The following is a 19,949-nucleotide window of genomic DNA, read 5'->3' as shown; positions in this document are numbered from 1 at the left end:
GTTTACCTATCGATCCATAGCCTGTTTTGATGAATTCGTATACAAAAGTAATCGTTCATTTATTTATTGTTACCTAAATATTTATAGTTTTATCAAAATTAAAAATATTTAAACAGTATAAGTGATCCCCTAACTGTAATAGTAAAAAAAAAAAAGAACTACAATCAATGTAAAATCATAAAATGCACTGTATTTATCAATATGTTCATCGATACTACAGTGCGGAAACGTACACTCAATTTTAACTACAATTTTTTATGGTATTCGTTGCTGTTTTCTTTCAAAAATTATCTTCAAACGTATAAAAATGTTAGGGAGAAAACAGAGCTTGAAGGGAGAACCGGTCCTCGCGGATTATGGTCCAGAAGAGTCATTAAATGAGAGTGCCGACATAGAATGGGTGAATAAGGTGAAAACTTTTAAATAATTTTTAACTATAATTAGTTATCTACATAATTAGATTTTATTGAAAAGACACAGTTATTTATTTAAGATTATTGATTTACTTTTTTATATAAATTCTGCCCAACATTGAAACTATTATTGGCATGTAGAAGACATTAATGGAGAAAATGGATTTTTTTAAGAGTATAAAAATTGGGTAAATGCATACTCTAAGGAGTGATGGCAGATCTTCATGCCAGGTCACAAGTACTAAAGTATATTATGATTTTTTTTTCCAGCTTTGGGTTAGAAGAATTTTGAGATCCTGTGCCCTTTTGAGTTTGATGTCTGTTTCATTGAATACTCCAAAATCTTTTGAGAAATATCCTTATCTACAAACTGTTACATTTGCTGTTGACTGCTGTGTAACTCTTTTGTTTACTGCTGAAATGATTGCTAAAATGCATATTAGGGGTATACTAAAGGTAATAATATAATATTTTTTAATAAACATTTGTAAAATATTTTAACTGTTTTGCAATTATTAACATAATGTTTATTTAATTAATTTGAAATATTTCAGGGAGATGTAGCATACCTAAAAGATCATTGGTGTCAATTTGATGCTTCTATGGTGTTTTTCTTGTGGGTTTCTGTTTTGCTACAAATGTTTGAATTAACAGGAATTGTACCTAGATACAGTTATTTAAGCATATTAAGAGCCCCTAGACCATTGATTATGATAAGATTTCTCAGAGTGTTCTTAAAGTTTTCAATGCCAAAATCAAGAATCAATCAAATTTTCAAGTAAGTGTAACTAAATAAGTAAATAGTTTTTGTTAATATAAAACTACTATTAATTTTTTAAATTTAACTTTACAGGAGATCCAGTCAACAGATCTATAATGTGACATTGTTTTTTCTCTTCTTCATGTCATTATATAGTTTATTAGGTGTGCAGTTCTTTGGTGAACTGACTCACCATTGTGTGAGAAATGATACTAACCCCAAGTAAGTAGGAGTGATATATTAGTAATTATTAATTATAAGTTTATATGCAAAATGTTGATATTAATATTCTCTATTATGTATTTCTATTTTTTCTATTCAGAAAAATATATCTGAACCTATTTTATTTTCCAGTGAAGTCACTATAAATTCTCTAGCCATACCTGATACATTTTGTTCACCTGATCCTGACTCTGGATATCAGTGCCCAGCTGGAATGAAATGCATGAAGCTTAATTTGTCTAAATATATTATGGGTTTTAATGGGTTTGAAGAATTTGGTAAGTTTGCCATTTGTCCGTAATATCCCTCATCCTCCTAATTTTTAATATATTCATTATTGCATGTTAATAAATAAGAACATAAATTTATAACTCAAATTTACAAATTAATAATTATTTATTAATATACATTTTATGAGAAATTCTTTCTCATATTGCAATGTCAAATTATGGAAATAACTTCTTTCCACATATAAGAGAGTCCTTCTGTTATCTCTTTCAACAAAAAGTTGATTTTACATTTTCTTATAAATCTTAAATCCATTAAACTAAATTTCTAATGCAAGTAGTGTATTTATTTATTTTAACATTTATTGCATAAGGTAATCATCATCATCATATCAGCCTTTAACTGTCCACTGCTGAACATAAGCCTTCTCCTTTAAGGGTGTTGCCAATATTTGCTTCGCTGGGCAGGCGGATTGGCAATCAGTCGGGCTTTAGAGATGTTTTAAAAGGGATACTGCTGCCCATTCCTCATCGTCCCATAGCTGTTTCTTACAACACTTATGGGAAAGGAAGGGCTGGCCTATTCTATACAGGGACCACACAGCCATATATTTGTGGTTATACCGAACAAAATTTATTACATACTTTTTTAAATCACTAAATAAATAAAGAATTATTATCATTATTGCCTTAAAATATTAATACCATTGATAAATTTGATGCATTCATTTCATAATGATGATATGTGTACTGATTTTGAGATCATTTGTATAAAGTAAAAATCAATAAAAGCAAAATAATATATTTTTTCCAGCTACAAGTTTATTCACAGTTTATCAGGCATCATCTCAAGAAGGATGGGTATTTATTATGTACCGTGCTATAGACTCCTTACCAACATGGAGGTCTGCTCTTTATTTCAGGTATTAATGTCTTATGTTAAATTATATTTTTGATATGTAATTGAAATCAGTAGATTTTTATTTGGCCTATATTTTTAACATTTCATACCAAAAAAATTATCTATCCATTCTATCTATTACCGTGCTACATGCAACAATCTGTAGTGCAATTTGAAAGGAACAATTTTTATGACAAATCATCAAAAAACAATCCAGTTTTTTAAATACATTTTATTATTGCCCTAACTAAAGAATTCTTATTGCAATAATAATATTATAACAAGAACTGTTTAAGTCATGAAAAAAATGGTCTCGTATATTAATAAATAAGTATAAGATTTTTTATTAAAAAATCCTTATATATATTTATACATTGACAAATTATTTCATATCTACTTACACACTTATATCTCGACGTGTGTGTCTAGCTCACACTCACCTTTTTTATTTATTGTATGTATATTATGCAATATTAAGATATGATGTTGATATTGTTAACTCTGATTTTGATAATTATTTTAAAATCAAAAAGGCTATATTTAAATTGCCACAAACATGCTGATTTTATTTGTAGAATAGTCGTAAATTATTAATATACATAACTCTTAAGTACCTAGTCAAAAAAGATTGTTAGTAACGGGGTATAACCTTATTGCTAATAATATACTTTAGCAAGTCGGCCTTCACTCGGTTGCCCCTGGAAATCATCACGGTTAATTCTTGTACAATTCACTATTATTACTAACATTATTTTATACTCATCTATCATCTCTCACAGGTGCCTATTATTATATATAGCGCCATGCTGGCACCATATATATTTAATATACATTCTGTAATGTCATCTAACATTTTATTTATATTTATTAATAATAAAATAAAACTATCTAAGGTACTTAATTATTTTTACAGCACAATGATATTTTTCCTGGCTTGGTTAGTGAAGAATGTATTTATAGCGGTAATAACAGAAACTTTTAATGAAATAAGAGTTCAATTTCAACAAATGTGGGGTGTTAGAAATCCTATTACAAAAGGGAGTACAACTCAGTTCTTTACTGGAGATGACAATGGTTGGAAACTTGTTACTATTGATGAAAATAAACATTCAGGTATTCTTATAATATTATTACAAAAGTAGATAAAGTATATAATATTCTTTTTATTGAATAACATATTTGTATTTCTAGATACGAAATATGTTAAGATTTATGATTAATAACATTATGTATATTTGCTTACAGAGCTCATATGCCATTTGGTACAGTAGCTAGTTTGAAACTGATATCACAACTGTTAATATAATTATTAAAATAACATTACTTAACTGAAATTTCAGGCAGCGCACCGGATATCTTTCATAAAATGTTACGTTCTGCTTATTTCCGACTGCTAGTAATGGGCGTCGTATTAGCTAACGGAATAATAACAGCTACAATGAACTTCAAACATGACAACAATCCACGGGAATTTTTTTATGAGAAGTACTATTATATTGAGGTAATTATAAAATATAGAATCAACAGAGGGCGACTTTGTACAAAAATAGCTTGCAAAAGTCGCAAAGCTTGCTGCAAACGCTCCTAATGTTTGTATTGTCTTAGATTTGGTCTAAAGGTGGATATGGTATTAAATTTATAGGGCATGGAAGCATAAATAATACCATAGTCCTCATAAAGGAAAATGCATGATAGGTACTATGCGTAACTCATGTGCGATGATTAACTACTTCTTTGCTTTAGATGGGGCATAATCTTTTTGCAATTTCTATTTTCTTTTTGTTCTATAGACATTCACATCAATCTTATTACTGTAATTGGATGTTTGCTAGTAACAAACATGCAGTTCATCGAGTGCTCTCTTTGTACAATGAACTCATCTGGTTTCATATGTGGATTTTAGCAAAAAGAGTACTTATTTTCCAACTCAAGTATATGTGCTATTCCAAGTCATATAAAACATTAACATCTACAATCAAGCTTATTTATATTTAAAAAGATATAGGGTGTTTTATAGAGAGTAGTAAAAGCTAGTATCTTAATAAATTTGTTGGCATATATTCTACTCTAAAATCATCACATACTAATGTGCTTACACTGACGTGTATTATACTTGCAATTTATTCTTCTATGGTAATGTATTATTTCAGATTGCATTCACAATTTTCTTAGACTTGGAAGCACTAATAAAAATATGGTGTCTTGGATTGAAAGGTTATTTCAAGCATTCTGTTCACAAATTCGAATTGTTACTAGCTATTGGCACTACTATACATATAATTCCTCAACTTTATATGTCTGTCTTCACATACTTTCAGGTAATTTAATCAATAATAAAGTAATATTAATGTTATTTACCTCAACCATAAATACATATTTATAAATATATTTTTTAATTCTCTGTTTGTAATGTGTATTTTCGTCTTTCTAAGTCAATCTGTCATGTAATACATTTTATATGGATCAGTTATTGGCTGAAATAACTAGATATTATTATTATAAAAAAGTATGTTTATTAATTACTTAGAAGCTTTAGAATAAACTTGATTTCATTTGGGGCTAAATAGTTTGTTATATATCCAGGACTTTATTTATATTTTTGTAAATTTTTATTTTATAATTAATTTTTTCATCCATAAGGTTCTTCGAATAGTAAGACTTATCAAAGCTTCACCCTTGCTGGAGGGATTTGTGTACAAGATCTTTGGACCAGGCAAAAAACTCGGCAGTCTTATAATATTTACCATGTGTTTACTGATCATCAGTTCCTCCATCTCAATGCAGTTGTTCTGCTTTCTATGCGAATTTACAAAATTTGAAACATTTCCAGAAGTAAGTCTTAGTAACTACCCATTTTACTCACTGACTTTTAGTATTTTTTGAATTTTTCCATTTTAAACATAAAATCGACTCTTTCTTTAAACTTTTAGTATATTAGAAATTCATTAAATTCATATAGTCATTTAACATAAATTATCCTGTCCACTGCTGAATATAAGCGATCATAATCACTATTAATTCAATATATATTTTAATAAAAAAATTGTGCTTTATATTATCAAATGTATATATATTTCAGGCATTTATGTCTATGTTTCAAATATTAACTCAAGAAGCATGGGTAGAAGTTATGGATGAAACAATGGTGCGGACTAGTCAGACATTGACTCCTCTAGTTGCTATATATTTCATATTATATCATCTCTTTGTCACTTTGGTAAGGTATAATTATATGAGTATTTATAGTGTAATATTTGTAGGTATTTGTTATGTATTTTTGTATTTCAGATAGTGTTATCGCTCTTCGTAGCGGTAATTTTGGATAATTTGGAGTTAGATGAAGATATAAAAAAATTGAAACAACTTAGATATCGTCAGCAAAGTGCAGAAATCAAGGAAAGCCTGCCTTTTAGATTGAGAATATTTGAGAAGTTTCCAGACAGTCCGCAAATGACTAAGTTACATAAAGTCCCTGGGGATTTTAATTTGCCTAAGGTACTTTTATTTTATCATCAATATATATATTTTATCTCCCCTTTTTTAGTTATTTAATACTTTGTTAAAAACTGTTAATATATGTATCGAATTCTTTTAAGATATTTGTAAAAGTATAAGAATGCAATATTTATGTTTTTAAAAACTTTGTTTTATGTGTGTACAATAAAGTATGCAACAGACGGCTCAATTAACATGTGTGTACGCTTGTCATCATGTAATATTCATACAGCGACGATGACGAACCGCATATTTATTCGTTCATTGTTATATGTGCTCAGCACGCTCTCATATAATATATCATGCAGCGTAGGCATATGATAACGTGATGAGTCGTGTGCGAAAATCCTTAAAAGTCCTTTATATACAATGTATTCTATGATTAATGTTTTTACGCTACCATTTTTTATATAAACATTTTAAAATTTTAAACTGTTTATGAATGTTGACAGATTGACAATTCTGTAAAAAAAGTAAAGAGCGCTCGTAATGATGCGTGAATGTGGATGTAAACAGGTACGTGAGTCGTTCATGCGCCAGTTCGTGTGCGAGGAGAGCGGCGAGGAGGAGGCGAGCGTAGCGGGTGTGGCGGGCGTAGTGAGCGGCGGCGGCGGCGCGGGCGCCGGTGCCCCGGGCCGGACGCCGCAGGGCGACTTGTCACGCCGCGCCTTCGAATACATCGGCGTTGCCAAGATCGCGTTCCCGTATCGCAAGCGCTGTCTCGTGAAGACACTTGTGGTGGCGCCGCCTTCCCAACGACCCAGCTCTGCATTACGGCGGCACGTAGTCAGCTGTATTATTGAGTGAGTTCATTACTACGTATTATGCAACTATTTATCATCATCATATTTTTTTTTTATACCACTGTGGTGGCAAACAAGCATACGGCCCACCTGATGGTAAGCGGTTACCGTAGCCTATGAACGCCTGCAATACCAGAGGTATTACGCGCGCGTTGCCGACCCTGAAGAAACCTCTTTACCCCCTTTTGAAGAACCCCATGCTGTAGTCTCTCGGGAAAACCTCGGCAGGGAGCTCATTCCATAACCTGAGTGTTCGTGGGAGAAAGCATCTCTGAAACCGCGTTACGCGACCATTTAGGCTGTAAGGTATGAGGGTGAACTCCCTGTCGATTATGATAGAAAGTGGCCGTAGGCATCATATCAACAGTTCTTCTAGCACAATCCGTTGTATTATGAGGCAAAATCTCTCCTAAGACTTAAGGGTTCAATACCGCTTGCAAGCGTTTAGCAAGCAATATTAGCCGTTAACTGTCCATTACTAAACATAGGCCTCCTTGAGAGATTTTGCCAGTAGTTGCCACTCTTAACAGGAGGTTGGCAACCGCAGTTAGGCTTTGGTTTATGTTTATTTAATGTCTTAACAAGGAAGGGGTGGCCCATTCTATGCCGGGATCACACGGCTAAGCAGCTATTGCAAGTGGTTTATTTATTTATTTAAACTTTAATGCACAGTAAAATTTGATGTACATTTGGCGGTTTTAATATATATGGTTTACTATAGCTTTGCCCTCGTAAATTATGCAAATTAAAACTTTGTTTCACGAAATAAAAATTTTTCTTTATGCCAGGTTGTCTGTAAGAGATTGCTTTTAGCAATAAATTTGTATATTATTATAAATAGTATCATTAAAAATATTATTATTATTATTAAAAACAATAGACTAGCAAAAAATATTATTATCAGTTCATTAAAAATAATTACTCGGACATATAAAAAAATATATGACGACAAAACTTTTTTAATTCACTTAATATTAGCTGTAGAAGTTATAATTGTAAATCTTTTTCTTTAGTTAATAGTTCACTGAATATCTTTATACAATTAATTTGCTACTTTTTTTTTTAATTACATTTTTATAAATATTGTTTTATGTTTTCAGGTATTTTTATTTCACCCTGATCGTCATCTTACAGGTTTTTATTTTATCATTATCGTAATAATTTTCAATTTATCTTAATTTTTCAAAATATTTTTATATCCATATATAACATAAATTGTATTTAATTCGTGAACATGAATCACATAAAAATATTTCAATAATATTTTATAAATTATGGTTCCATTTCATAATTTAAATAAATTTATTAAACTAATATTCAGAGATTCAAACAATCACCGTCCATTGCTGGGAGATTCAGCGATGCTGGCTACTGGTGGAAAATCTGGGTTAAAGCCGCAAGGAACCATATCCAGTGCTAAACAATTACGAGTCGACCAAAAAAAGTAAGTTCATTTAGAGTGATAATATAAATCTGTGAATAATTTATGTATAAAAATACCTGCTAATAATGTAATCGGATCCTTAACAAAAACGTAGTTTAAACTGACCAATTATTTGTCATTCGAAGTTGCATAAAAAATAGTGTGGATTGCTTATTATCAGGTTCGGCTCGCGGTCTATAAGACGTTCAGTGCGCAGCGGGTCCATCAAGCTAAAGCAGACATACGAACACCTGCTGGAAAATGGAGATATCGGGGCCGCCTCCCGCGTCGTTCCTGCTTCTCGCTCCCGCCCACCCTACCTCGACATTCGTTTGCTGCAGGCTAAGCGGCAACAAGCCGAAATGAGAAGGTACTTTAAAATTTTGTTCCACAAAAAAAAATATTGTAGCCAAAGTGAATACTAGATAAATAATGACGGACCTAGTATTCGAAAACAAGGCTAACGACAATGAAGCCGAAAAATAGAGTATTTAAGATGTAATAAATAAAAAATCTATGGTTCTATCTTTTTTTATATTTACATGCATAGCGAGCCCAACAAAAGCTCAAAAAATATTTATTAATTGTATACCTACCCTTATTATTATTTTTACAGTTACTTACCTAATACTATGTTAATTTATAATGTAACAATATAATATATACACACATACATACACGCACGCATGTACGCACCCACATACACACACGTACGCACGCACGTATCCACATACACACATATCCATATTTATATATTAACAATTATAACTAATTACATAAAGAACTGTCTTATAAATTCATTCGGAGAAGAATTAAATAGGTCAATTCTATCTGCTAGGCGGTTCAGCATCCGCTAAGACTCATGTGAGCAGCGACTTACCTAATAGGTTAGTGTTACCGCGTGGCATGGCCAGTGGCTGCTGCTGGCGACGACGCCCCACATATCCTCTCACATTAAAATCAGTAGTATAAAATTCGTAACGTTAATTTATAAAAAATATACGAATCCCGAAAAATATAATAATAAAACATAGACTGTAAATGTATCTGAACTTTCGATGTTGTAAAGGGTCATTGTTGTTTAAATTCTAGTTAGTTAAATGCATAGAATATTTTCATAATACAATAATAAGTCTTAGAAACCATTAGTGTTTAATACATTTACACAAGCACAATTTTTGTAGAAATCAGCGAGAGGAGGATTTACGAGAGAACCATCCATTATTCGACACGCCTTTACTAATAGTCCCACGAGAGTCACGCTTCCGTAAAATATGTCGAGCCATCGTGGACGCGCGGTATGACGCCCGCCTCAGGGATCCCGTCACGGGCAATGAGAGAAAAGTGCATTATAAAAGCTTCCAGTAAGTAAAGTTGAATAAGATTGTGTTTCACAAAAAAAATCTATTTCTATTGTGGCAAAGCTAGTTATTTTGATTTAAAAACTAAACTACTAATACGAGTTTAATACAATTTCTAAGAGACCAATAAGTAAGGATATCCTTTTATATCATAAAATAATTTTCCATATCGGTGTAGAACTGAAAAAGTTATGAGGTAACAAACATAAAAACATACAACTGAATTGACACTCCTTTTTTTAAGTCGACTGAAAATTAAACTCTTTATAGTTAGTCTAATAAAAATCTACTGAAAATGTCCCAAAATTATCTGTAACCTTATTTTATATTTTAAAAATATTTGTAAATGTCTATCAACATGTTCTTGTCCTGCAATATAAGCTTAATAATTTACCTTTTAATTTTTTTTTTTACAGTAATTTTCTTGGCCTAGTTACATATATGGACTGGGTGATGATCATGGTCACTACTCTGTCTTGTTTGTCTATGATGTTTGAAACACCTACATACAGAGTTATGGAGAACTTCGTTTTGCAGGTTTGTATAATATGAACCTTCATTCATACATAATTCGTAACTTGTACTTTCTTGACCATCTCTCGTATATAATTTTCAGATAGCGGAGTATGGATTTGTTATATTTATGAGTCTTGAACTGGCGTTAAAAATCCTGGCAGATGGGCTGTTCTTTACGCCTAAAGCTTACCTAAAAGACGCTGCAGCTGTATTGGATGTGTTTATTTATATTGTAAGTGCAAGAAATTGCATAGTTTGTTCTCGTTTGCTTGAATATTATATCATATATATATATTCATTATTACATTGTGTCTTTACCCTATGTGGAAGTTAGAGAGACTCCAGTTATTATATCAGTTATGTCAATAATATGAAGATAAAAATTTAATCACTAACAAAAATAATTAATTGTCGCCTATTGTATATTAACACATTCAATGTTTATATTTCGCCAAAAATATTTGAAAGAAATATGACACAGAGCGATAGATAAATATATACTCTTTATTGTTTCCTACAAAAGATTACATTTGCAATATTTTGTCTTACTGATTAGCTATAGAAAATCAAGTAAAAAAGATGTATCAATGTCAGTTTTATATAGAAACTGTGTGTACACTCGCGTAAAGAGTTGCATGCTACCAGGTGTCGCTGACGTTCCTGTGCTGGATGCCGCTGCGGGTGCCGCCGGGCTCGGCGGCGCAGATGCTCATGATCTTGCGCTGCGTGCGGCCGCTGCGTATCTTCACGCTCGTACCGCACATGCGCAAAGTCGTCTACGAGCTGTGCCGCGGCTTCAAGGAGATTCTACTGGTTATTATCATTAATTGCGGCTGCTATCAAATTGGCAAAATTATTTCATATGATTACTCTTTTATGGGTTTATTATAATTCAAAACACTGTCTAAGCAGTATTAGTCAAAACTGTATCTATAATTGAACATTGTTTAGTAATAATTTATATATATAATTTTATATGCTAGTATATAAACTATATAACATTAAACATCACACGCATGCATGCATTTAGATATACTTATTACTAATATTAGATAATGTTTATGTCTTAATTTTATTTTTTTGATTTGCATGGTTATGGAGGAGCACAATACAGGTGACAACACTCTTCACAACAACGATCTTAGTATTGTATCAATTTTGTTACGAAATAAATATTTTTTCATTTTTCATTTTTCAAACATTATATATCATACAATCTTTCTATCTATATTTTTTGATTACACAATTTCTTTTGTTTAGTCATAAACATATATTAGACACGCTTTTGTAATAAGATGTCTAAACATATATTGTACACTTGTTTATCACTATTTGTTTTTTTGTTGTAAGATAGTTATTTTATTACAGTCCCTCAAGAGCCCTTTAAACTGACTTTTTTATTAGTGTACATAATTAACAATAATAAATTTCGCTTTACTAAACATAATTATTTTTATTTCAGGTATCTACTCTATTAATTTTACTGATGTTCGTATTCGCGAGTTATGGTGTTCAATTATACGGTGGAAGGTAATTTAAATATTTCTTATTTGTAATTATTTTTTTATGTGCTATTCTGATACGAGTTCCTCTTTTGAGTTTATAGCGTTTTCTTTTTGAATTCTAGTTGCTTTTATTTTTACTTTTATATATCGTAGGCTGGCGCGTTGCAATGATCCTACAATAAAACGTCGCGAGGATTGTGTGGGTGTATTTATGCGACGAGTATTTGTGACTAAAATGAAGTTAAGACCGGGACCAAATGAGACCTTTCCTTCGATGCTTGTTCCCAGAGTGTGGTATGTTCACTTTTAATTAAATTCTATTGTTACTGTCATCTTTTATTCTAGTTATTTTTTATCATTTATGCTTTCTGTCAATCTATTAATAATATACATAATTATTGCCACCCTTTAAGGCTAATGTTTAAAGTTACTCGTAAAACAGTTCCACAATATTTTTTTATATTTTTTACGCAGGGCTAATCCAAAGAGATTTAATTTCGACAACATTGGTGATGCCTTATTGACATTGTTTGAAGTATTGTCATTCAAGGGATGGTTGGACGTGCGGGACGTCCTTATCAAGGCGTTAGGTCCAGTAAGTATTTATTTTTGTAATATAGATAGATTTATTATTATTTCAATTATCAATTTTGTATAGGTAACACTACCTTTTCCTCCATAAAGCTGTGTTGGATATATACAATTATTGCGTTATAATAGGTACATTGTTGTTTTCTAGTCTAAATCATAAAATATAGTGTAATCTGGTCGTAAAACAAAAGACATACTGTCATCACGATTGATAACACGTAACTAGCAATCTGTGCATGTATTTAATGATAACTTTATGTTATAGGCTTATGGTTTATGTTATAGAAATGTCACTAACATCGCCGTATTGGTTCGTATATCAGTACATTATACTGACTTCCATGAAACTCCTCACGTTTATTTGCCGTTTCAAGGTGGATATACAGGCAGTCCTCGACCTACGTCGTTTCGATTTACGTCAATTTAAGTTACGTCGAACAATGTTTTGATACTATTCCTAAAGCATACGTCAATTGTTTCGATTTCCGGCATAGGAGAATTCACTTCACTTCATATATAATTATTTTAAGAACTTATTTTTTATAATAAAGCATGTATATCCGTGTGGATCCTAACCCTTGAGTTTTACATGTAAACATATGAAAAAAAAAATGTCTCGACTACTCGTAATCGAAACGACGTACGTTTCGATTTACGTCGCGTATTTCAAGAACCTAACATGCTATAAGTGGGGGGGAGGCATTGTTAATAATGAGATCCAACAGACCTATTACTAACAATGTACCCTAACAGGTCGACCCCCACGCGGTTGTCCCTGGAAACCATCGTGATTAATTTTTAATGAATTGAAAATGATGGGCTAACTGACCTGCTTCATCTTCATCTGTCATCCCTCACTGGTGCCCCGCCAGCGTATCCCTAAAGCGTAGGCGGGGGGTTACTATTCCATTTTCATCCATTAAAAAAAACATGCCCTAATTACGAGCACTGTTTGTAAACATTAGATATGAAGGCCTACCTCTTTAGACAAGCAGTAAATGAATCTAACAATAGATATATTATCGCTGCTGTATACTTACGATTAAACGGGACTACAACATGTGGTATCTTGTTCTTTAAAAACATTTGTTACTTGTCTATGGCGGCAGGTGCCACAGGACATAAAGTTGTTATGTCTATAGTATGTATTGACTAAAAATAAAAAAAAAAAGAAACAAAAATGTATAATGTAATGTTTCCATAACAATATATATACATTATACTTATAATACAGTATTTTACAGGTGCACGCACTTTACATTCACGTTTACATATTCTTGGGTTGTATGATCGGACTGACCTTATTTGTCGGTGTCGTCATTGCGAACTACTCTGAAAACAAAGGGACTGCTCTGTTGACTGTAGACCAGAGACGATGGTGAGATTATGTTCCAATTCGCTACCCATTATTGTTTTATTCTCAAATATTGTTTTTTATATATATATATATATATATAATTTAGTTTAGTTTAGCTAGTATGATTATATTATATTAATTATTAATTAGATGTTAGCCATATCTACCTGTAAAGTTATATATAGTGGATATATAAGACGTTCGACTCTGATTCGATTGACCAACCGACGATCTAAGAACTGCCTTCTTTTTTTTCTTCGCCTTTTTAAAGAAATGTTCAATACTGTTGTTAGCCCGCATCAATGAAGAATTTTTCTTGCTTTTCAACAGAGTTTTATCTTGCCGCTCGTCATCACTTATGTTGGAATAATAATAATTTTTCAATGTATAATCCACTGTGTCTTCGTTTATAGAAAGCTGAAACAAATGCGAATAGATGAACACACACATATACATATATATTTACAGTTAACAGCAAATAATAAACTTGTAATTGTTTTAGGTGTGATTTGAAGAAAAGATTGAAAATTGCTCAGCCGCTGCATTTACCGCCGCGACCGAACAAACGGAAAGTGCGAGCTTTTGCCTATGATGTAACTCAAAATTTGAGCTTTAAGAGGGTTATCGCTATCGTCGTACTAATCAACAGTGCATTGTTGGCTGTAACGGTATATACTATAATTTAACATTTTGATCCGTAAAATTGTCTGTAAATTTATCTCAAGTGAATTATCCACATTATTGTTAGTAATTAGTTCGGTCAGTTTCAATAGAACTTAATGAAAATGTAAACAAACCCTTTTTAGTCGACTATTAACTGCCTACTAATGTCAAATAGTAAGTAGAAATAAAAATCGAGTAATTTCATTTGGGTGTTTCTGTGATAATTTCAACGAATTTAGTTACCCTTTCATTATGTTTTACAATGTACATTTTATAATAGTATTCACTACATATGTTTGTAGTGGTCTCGTTACTCGCCCTACACCGAACAATTAGCGCTCACGTCTGCGTTACTAACCTTGGTTTTCGTCGTGGAAGTTCTACTGAAGACAATAGCGTTCACTCCTCGTGGTTACTGGCAGAGTCGTCGTAACAGATACGATCTACTTGTCACTGTGGCTGGGTGCATATGGATATTCATGCACTTTATACTAAAGGTGAGAAAACCACTTCCTTATTCGATTCTTTCTTCTTTTTGAGGGTTCCATATTTCAAAAGAAAAAATGAAACTCCCTAAATTGAGTCACTTTGTTGTCAGTCTGTCTGTCGGTCTGTCAAAGCCCTTTTTATCAAGAATGCGTGGAAGTTTCAAGTTGAATTTAATATCGAATACAGAATGTGCTCTTAAAGCTGTCAAAAAATTAAACTGCTAAGTCAACGCAATCAAAAGATACGTGCCATTTATAGCGTATATTTTGATATTTACAAGGGAACTAAAACCTACAGGGTATTTTCCGTGGACCAAGAATCATGAACTTTGGCAAGAAGCAATGTCGTACAGCACAAGTAAAGGGAATAATCTAAAAACCATAAACTTGTAATTACATAAAAAAAAAATATAATTTTTATTGTAAAATTTTCTTTCTTTTGTAATTACGAGTATAATTTGTTCAGAATTCTCTATGTGTGAGTCCGACTCGCACCTGGCTGATTTTTTGAAGAGTATTGATTCACTTTAAAACTTGTAAACCAAATAACCTTTATACCTAGTATATAGAGCCATTACTAGATAGGTATTTTGCCACAATTAAAGGTATACATTCTAAGCATTTAAAATTCCAACTATTTTGTATTACTTATACATAATGGTTGGAATTTATTTGTAACTAGTGGCCCATATCGGCTTCGCACGGGTGGACATTTTTACATTTTAAAAAGTGGCTATTAAGGCTGCACACGCGACGGAAGCTTAAAAATGGCGTAACTTCTCCCGTTTTCCCAACATTTCCCTTCACTGCTCTACTCCTATTGATCGTAATGTGATGAAAAATAATACTATAACCTGCCCAGGAGTATGAAGAATACTGTACCAAGTTTCGTTAAAATCCATCGAGTAGTTTTTGTTTCTATAACGAACATACAGACAGACAGATAAAAATTTTACTGATTGCATTTTTAACATCAGTATCGATCACTAATCACCTTTTTGGAAATATATTTCATGTACAGAATTGACCTCTCTACAGATTTATTATAAATATAGATTACTACAATAGTAAAAATTGTTATACATATTTTTTTTAGAATGACTTGTCATACTTCGTTGGATTCATGGTAGTGATATTACGTTTCTTTACAATAACCGGCAAGCACACTACCCTCAAAATGCTTATGCTGACAGTAGGAGTTAGCGTGTGCAAGAGTTTCTTCATCATATTTGGCATGTTCTTGCTCGTGTTCTTCTATGCTCTTGCTGGAACCATTGTATTTGGGAATGTTAAATATGGAGAGGGTATTGGAAGGTAAGTTAGATCTCAATTATTTAGTATCAAATTACAAATATAACTTTATAATGTGTATTGTTAGTAACTTTGTCTCTGGAATCACAAACATAAGACTTCGATAGTATACAAATAATGGGTGCCAACTCCGGGTAGTAAACAAGCTGACAGCCAACCTGTTGGATTATTGGTTCTATAAACAAGGCCATATTGACTCCACAGATTCAACACACCTACCATTATATACCCATGCTATTACGGACAAAACCGCGGAAAACAACTAGTGTTACAATAAAATTTAATTAGTAGTTAGTTAAGTAGGTTTAATTAGCATCAATAGAATTCTTCTCTTTAATATACCATTTGTGAAAGTTAGTGTGACTGAAAAAATGTAATTTGAAAAAATTCGTCATTATGTTTCTAAAAAATGAACGTGATTTTTCCAGACGCGCAAACTTCAACTCGCCAATTCACAGTGTTGCGATGTTGTTCCGCATTGTAACGGGTGAGGACTGGAACAAGATAATGCATGACTGCATGGTGGCACCACCATACTGTACGCCCGCGGACAATTATTGGGAAACGGACTGCGGGAACTTCACTGCCTCTCTCGCTTATTTCTGCACCTTTTACGTTATTATTACGTACATCGTCCTAAACCTGCTTGTGGGTACGTACGTAGTTTTAAATTATGGATATATAATGATTATTATATAATTATATCATATATGAATGAAGTCTCCAAATTTGATACGAGATAAATTATGAAAATAGACGAAGCTAGAGATGTATGTAAAGAAATTGTTCATTGATTAATTCAGATACACCATTGTTTATCACCAAAACTGTATTTTTAATTTTATGTTGCAAAAATATTTGTTTTACTACTTAGTAGAATACTAAAATTAGAATATATTATTAAATTTCTTACAGCTATTATTATGGAGAATTTTTCCTTATTTTATTCCAATGAAGAGGATGCTTTATTATCATATGCTGATATAAGGAATTTTCAAAACACATGGAATATTGTTGATGTGCATCAAAAAGGTGTAATACCAGTAAGAAAGGTAGGCAATTTGATTAGTTAGAATCTCTAACATTAATAATTTACCGCGTATTTGTCAAGTAATTTATTAGATTTCCAAATCTTTTAATTATTACTTATATACGAGTATAATTACATAAATTAGCTTAAATCGTAATTTTTACTATTGATGCTATTAAAATAAAGTAATTTTCGAACAACAAGTAGTTTGTCACGTACTAATAGGTATAAGCAAATTTTGTCGGAGTTTCAGGTAAAATTCATATTGCGACTCCTGAAAGGGCGATTAGAATGTGACACACACAAGGAGCGGTTATTATTTAAATATATGTGCTATGAGTTAGAGCGACTGCACAATGGCGAGGACGTTACCTTTCACGACGTCATCAAGTAAGTTCAAAGCACATGCATTATATTTGCATTTCAACATGACAAATATATCCTAAAATATTAGTAAGCTCATATGATTGATAATCTGACTACGATGGAGACGAAAAGTTTGCAATTAGCATCTCTATGTATAAAAAATGCTTAGTTTAGAAGGTCTTTAGCCCTGCCCCGCTCTATCGTTCTTCATGAAGCAGTGACTTTAAAAGTATTGTAGGGATATAGTTTCTATTTATAGTTATTATTTATAGTTTCTGGTAGCTTAGGACCATTCCTTATAGAGGAAATCGATGTTCAGCAATGGACAATTAATGGTTGAAATCATAAAATGTATAATTATGCCTTTTTCATTAAGTCATCTATTAAACCAATAATTTTCTTTGGCAATGTTTGTTGTATAGAAAAATCACACTATTCTGTTATTATTCTAGTGAAATAATAGGTACATATGGCGAATCACTGAAAACATATAACTGACTATAAGGAGAGTGCTTTCCAGTCATAATAAAATGCCTTAAATTTTTTTGTCTTTACAGTATGTAATAATAATTATTAACACTTGATCGCTTTATTTATTATGCGGTTTTTAGACCGTTTTTTCTTTGTTAATTCATTAGGTACTATTATTAATAAATGTTATATATTACAGTATGCTTTCATATCGTACGGTTGATATTCGCAAGTCATTACAAATGGAAGAGTTACTTGCTAGAGAAGAATTTGAATTTTTGATCGAGGAAGAAGTCGCAAAACAAACTATCAGGACGTGGCTAGAAGGATGTTTGAAAAAAATACGCGCCAATAGCAGTGTAAGTTATTTATTTGTTGGAAATTGATGTGTAGAACAAATTAGCGATATTGCAACCATAATAAAAATGAATATTTGTAGAATGTATAGATATTTATTACTCAAACACATTAAAGTTACGGATTAGATGATTAGATTAGCTAACGGCCCACTTGACGGAGAGTACAAACCGTCGCCCATAGATATGAACAATACCATGGACATAACAGAGTATACTGTGTTGCCCTTGATACCTTTCATGCGTTACCATTCCTAAGGACTAAGGTGTTACGCCTCTATACCCTGTAATTTCCCACCCTTCAAACTTTAACATGGCCATACAAATAACAGCTTTACGAATGGAACAAAGATATTCAAGTAGAGATGATTTAAAATTATATTATAATTTTAACTTTAAATAAAACAAATAAAATTAATTAATTTTGATACGCAGATAGACTACGTTTCTTTAATAATATACTATAGGTTTTTTCTTATATATTTTTTATTTTTTATTATTAATAATAATTTATTTATTTCTTACACGAACTTAAACATGTATATAAAAATAGCTGAAAATTATATATTTTTTACTGTACATTTTTCCATGTACCTATAAAACAAATGCAAATCGGCATTTATTTTATACATGAAATATAGCTGTAATGAAAATATAGCTGTAAACATACCTATACCGAAAAGAAAATCAGACCTGTGTTGATTGACGTGGGCACAGCTATAGAATACACCTACTAAGCAATAAACGAAGTTTTTTGTAATATAAATAAAAACTAAATATTGTAAACTTAAATTATAGAGTGATTTCCTTTTTTGATTATTACTTGAATGAATTTGATATTATATATAAGTATTGTATTACAGAAACAACAAACAAGCCTCATAGCGGGTTTGAGAAAGACAAATGAACAAGTAGTTGATATGAGTAATGAAAAAGCGGATAAGGAAAAATTTGAAACAGAGACACAGGTGACTATTTGTATTTTGTTATTACAACTAGTTTTGCAACTTGTCAGAATTTACTTTTTACTAAGCGGATTGTGCACGAAGATTCACTCCGTAACAGAACTCGAAATAAGTATATCAGCATAAGAAAGTGAGTATAGGCCGATGAATAACCAAACTGAAGTGGTTATACACTGATCATCTGCGTAAATTTTGTAGGGAATAGATACATTTAAGCCATTATAGTCTGTTTCAATAGAACTTAATGAAAATAAATAAGTTTTGTTGAAGTTATCACCGTTTATTATTAACTATTTTAGTTATTAACTAATTTCACGTTATACAATTATATATCGAAGCACAATTAATATATTTTTTATTTCTACTATGTGACATAAGCAGACAGGTCAGATCAATTATTTGCATTTTTGAATTCGAATTATATTGAAACGGATATATTTTAACGTAACTTTTGGTTTCACCCTAAATACAAAAATAGTTTCTTTTTTATACCTACATAGATTTGTTTCACAGCAAATCATCGCAAATACAGGAAGAACCGAGATCACTGAGTCTACATCACAACCTGCAATGTCTAGTACGTATTGTCTTTTTTTTCCATTTACATTACAATAAATTTACGTTTTCTTTTGCACATATCAATATAATTATTCAGTCTGCGGCAAAGTTTCTCAATACATTTTAGTCATAAATATTTAATTTGCCAAAATATAGGTTTTATAGTG

At 31.6% G+C, this 19,949-nt stretch overlaps 1 protein-coding gene across 1 annotated transcript in view; it reads left to right on the top strand.

Moving 5' to 3' along the window:
• The first annotated feature begins 11 nt into the window (after positions 1–11).
• Positions 12–19,949, top strand: part of LOC113516782 (sodium leak channel NALCN) — a 22,301-nt gene continuing 2,363 nt past the window's right edge. The window contains exons 1-32 of the mRNA XM_026901253.3: positions 12–409; positions 684–869; positions 968–1,191; positions 1,267–1,395; positions 1,528–1,673; positions 2,437–2,545; positions 3,437–3,636; positions 3,864–4,024; positions 4,674–4,841; positions 5,164–5,355; positions 5,603–5,740; positions 5,812–6,018; positions 6,535–6,821; positions 8,143–8,265; positions 8,426–8,614; positions 9,429–9,608; positions 10,022–10,142; positions 10,222–10,353; positions 10,767–10,934; positions 11,584–11,651; positions 11,780–11,920; positions 12,101–12,221; positions 13,462–13,595; positions 14,077–14,242; positions 14,540–14,734; positions 15,822–16,039; positions 16,465–16,688; positions 16,952–17,088; positions 17,320–17,456; positions 18,103–18,262; positions 19,123–19,227; positions 19,738–19,801. Of these exons, the coding sequence (XP_026757054.1) occupies positions 308–409; positions 684–869; positions 968–1,191; positions 1,267–1,395; positions 1,528–1,673; positions 2,437–2,545; positions 3,437–3,636; positions 3,864–4,024; positions 4,674–4,841; positions 5,164–5,355; positions 5,603–5,740; positions 5,812–6,018; positions 6,535–6,821; positions 8,143–8,265; positions 8,426–8,614; positions 9,429–9,608; positions 10,022–10,142; positions 10,222–10,353; positions 10,767–10,934; positions 11,584–11,651; positions 11,780–11,920; positions 12,101–12,221; positions 13,462–13,595; positions 14,077–14,242; positions 14,540–14,734; positions 15,822–16,039; positions 16,465–16,688; positions 16,952–17,088; positions 17,320–17,456; positions 18,103–18,262; positions 19,123–19,227; positions 19,738–19,801 (5,032 nt within the window). The 5' untranslated portion in view covers positions 12–307. The remainder of the gene's footprint in view (positions 410–683; positions 870–967; positions 1,192–1,266; positions 1,396–1,527; positions 1,674–2,436; positions 2,546–3,436; positions 3,637–3,863; positions 4,025–4,673; positions 4,842–5,163; positions 5,356–5,602; positions 5,741–5,811; positions 6,019–6,534; positions 6,822–8,142; positions 8,266–8,425; positions 8,615–9,428; positions 9,609–10,021; positions 10,143–10,221; positions 10,354–10,766; positions 10,935–11,583; positions 11,652–11,779; positions 11,921–12,100; positions 12,222–13,461; positions 13,596–14,076; positions 14,243–14,539; positions 14,735–15,821; positions 16,040–16,464; positions 16,689–16,951; positions 17,089–17,319; positions 17,457–18,102; positions 18,263–19,122; positions 19,228–19,737; positions 19,802–19,949) is intronic.

Source organism: Galleria mellonella, unplaced genomic scaffold, assembly GCF_026898425.1.
Source record: "Galleria mellonella isolate WM207_F2 unplaced genomic scaffold, CSIRO_AGI_GalMel_v1 utg588, whole genome shotgun sequence".
Classification (NCBI taxonomy): Eukaryota; Metazoa; Arthropoda; class Insecta; order Lepidoptera; family Pyralidae; genus Galleria; species Galleria mellonella.
Note: the sequence above shows the minus strand (reverse complement) of the source record. Positions and strands in the feature narration are given on the sequence as shown.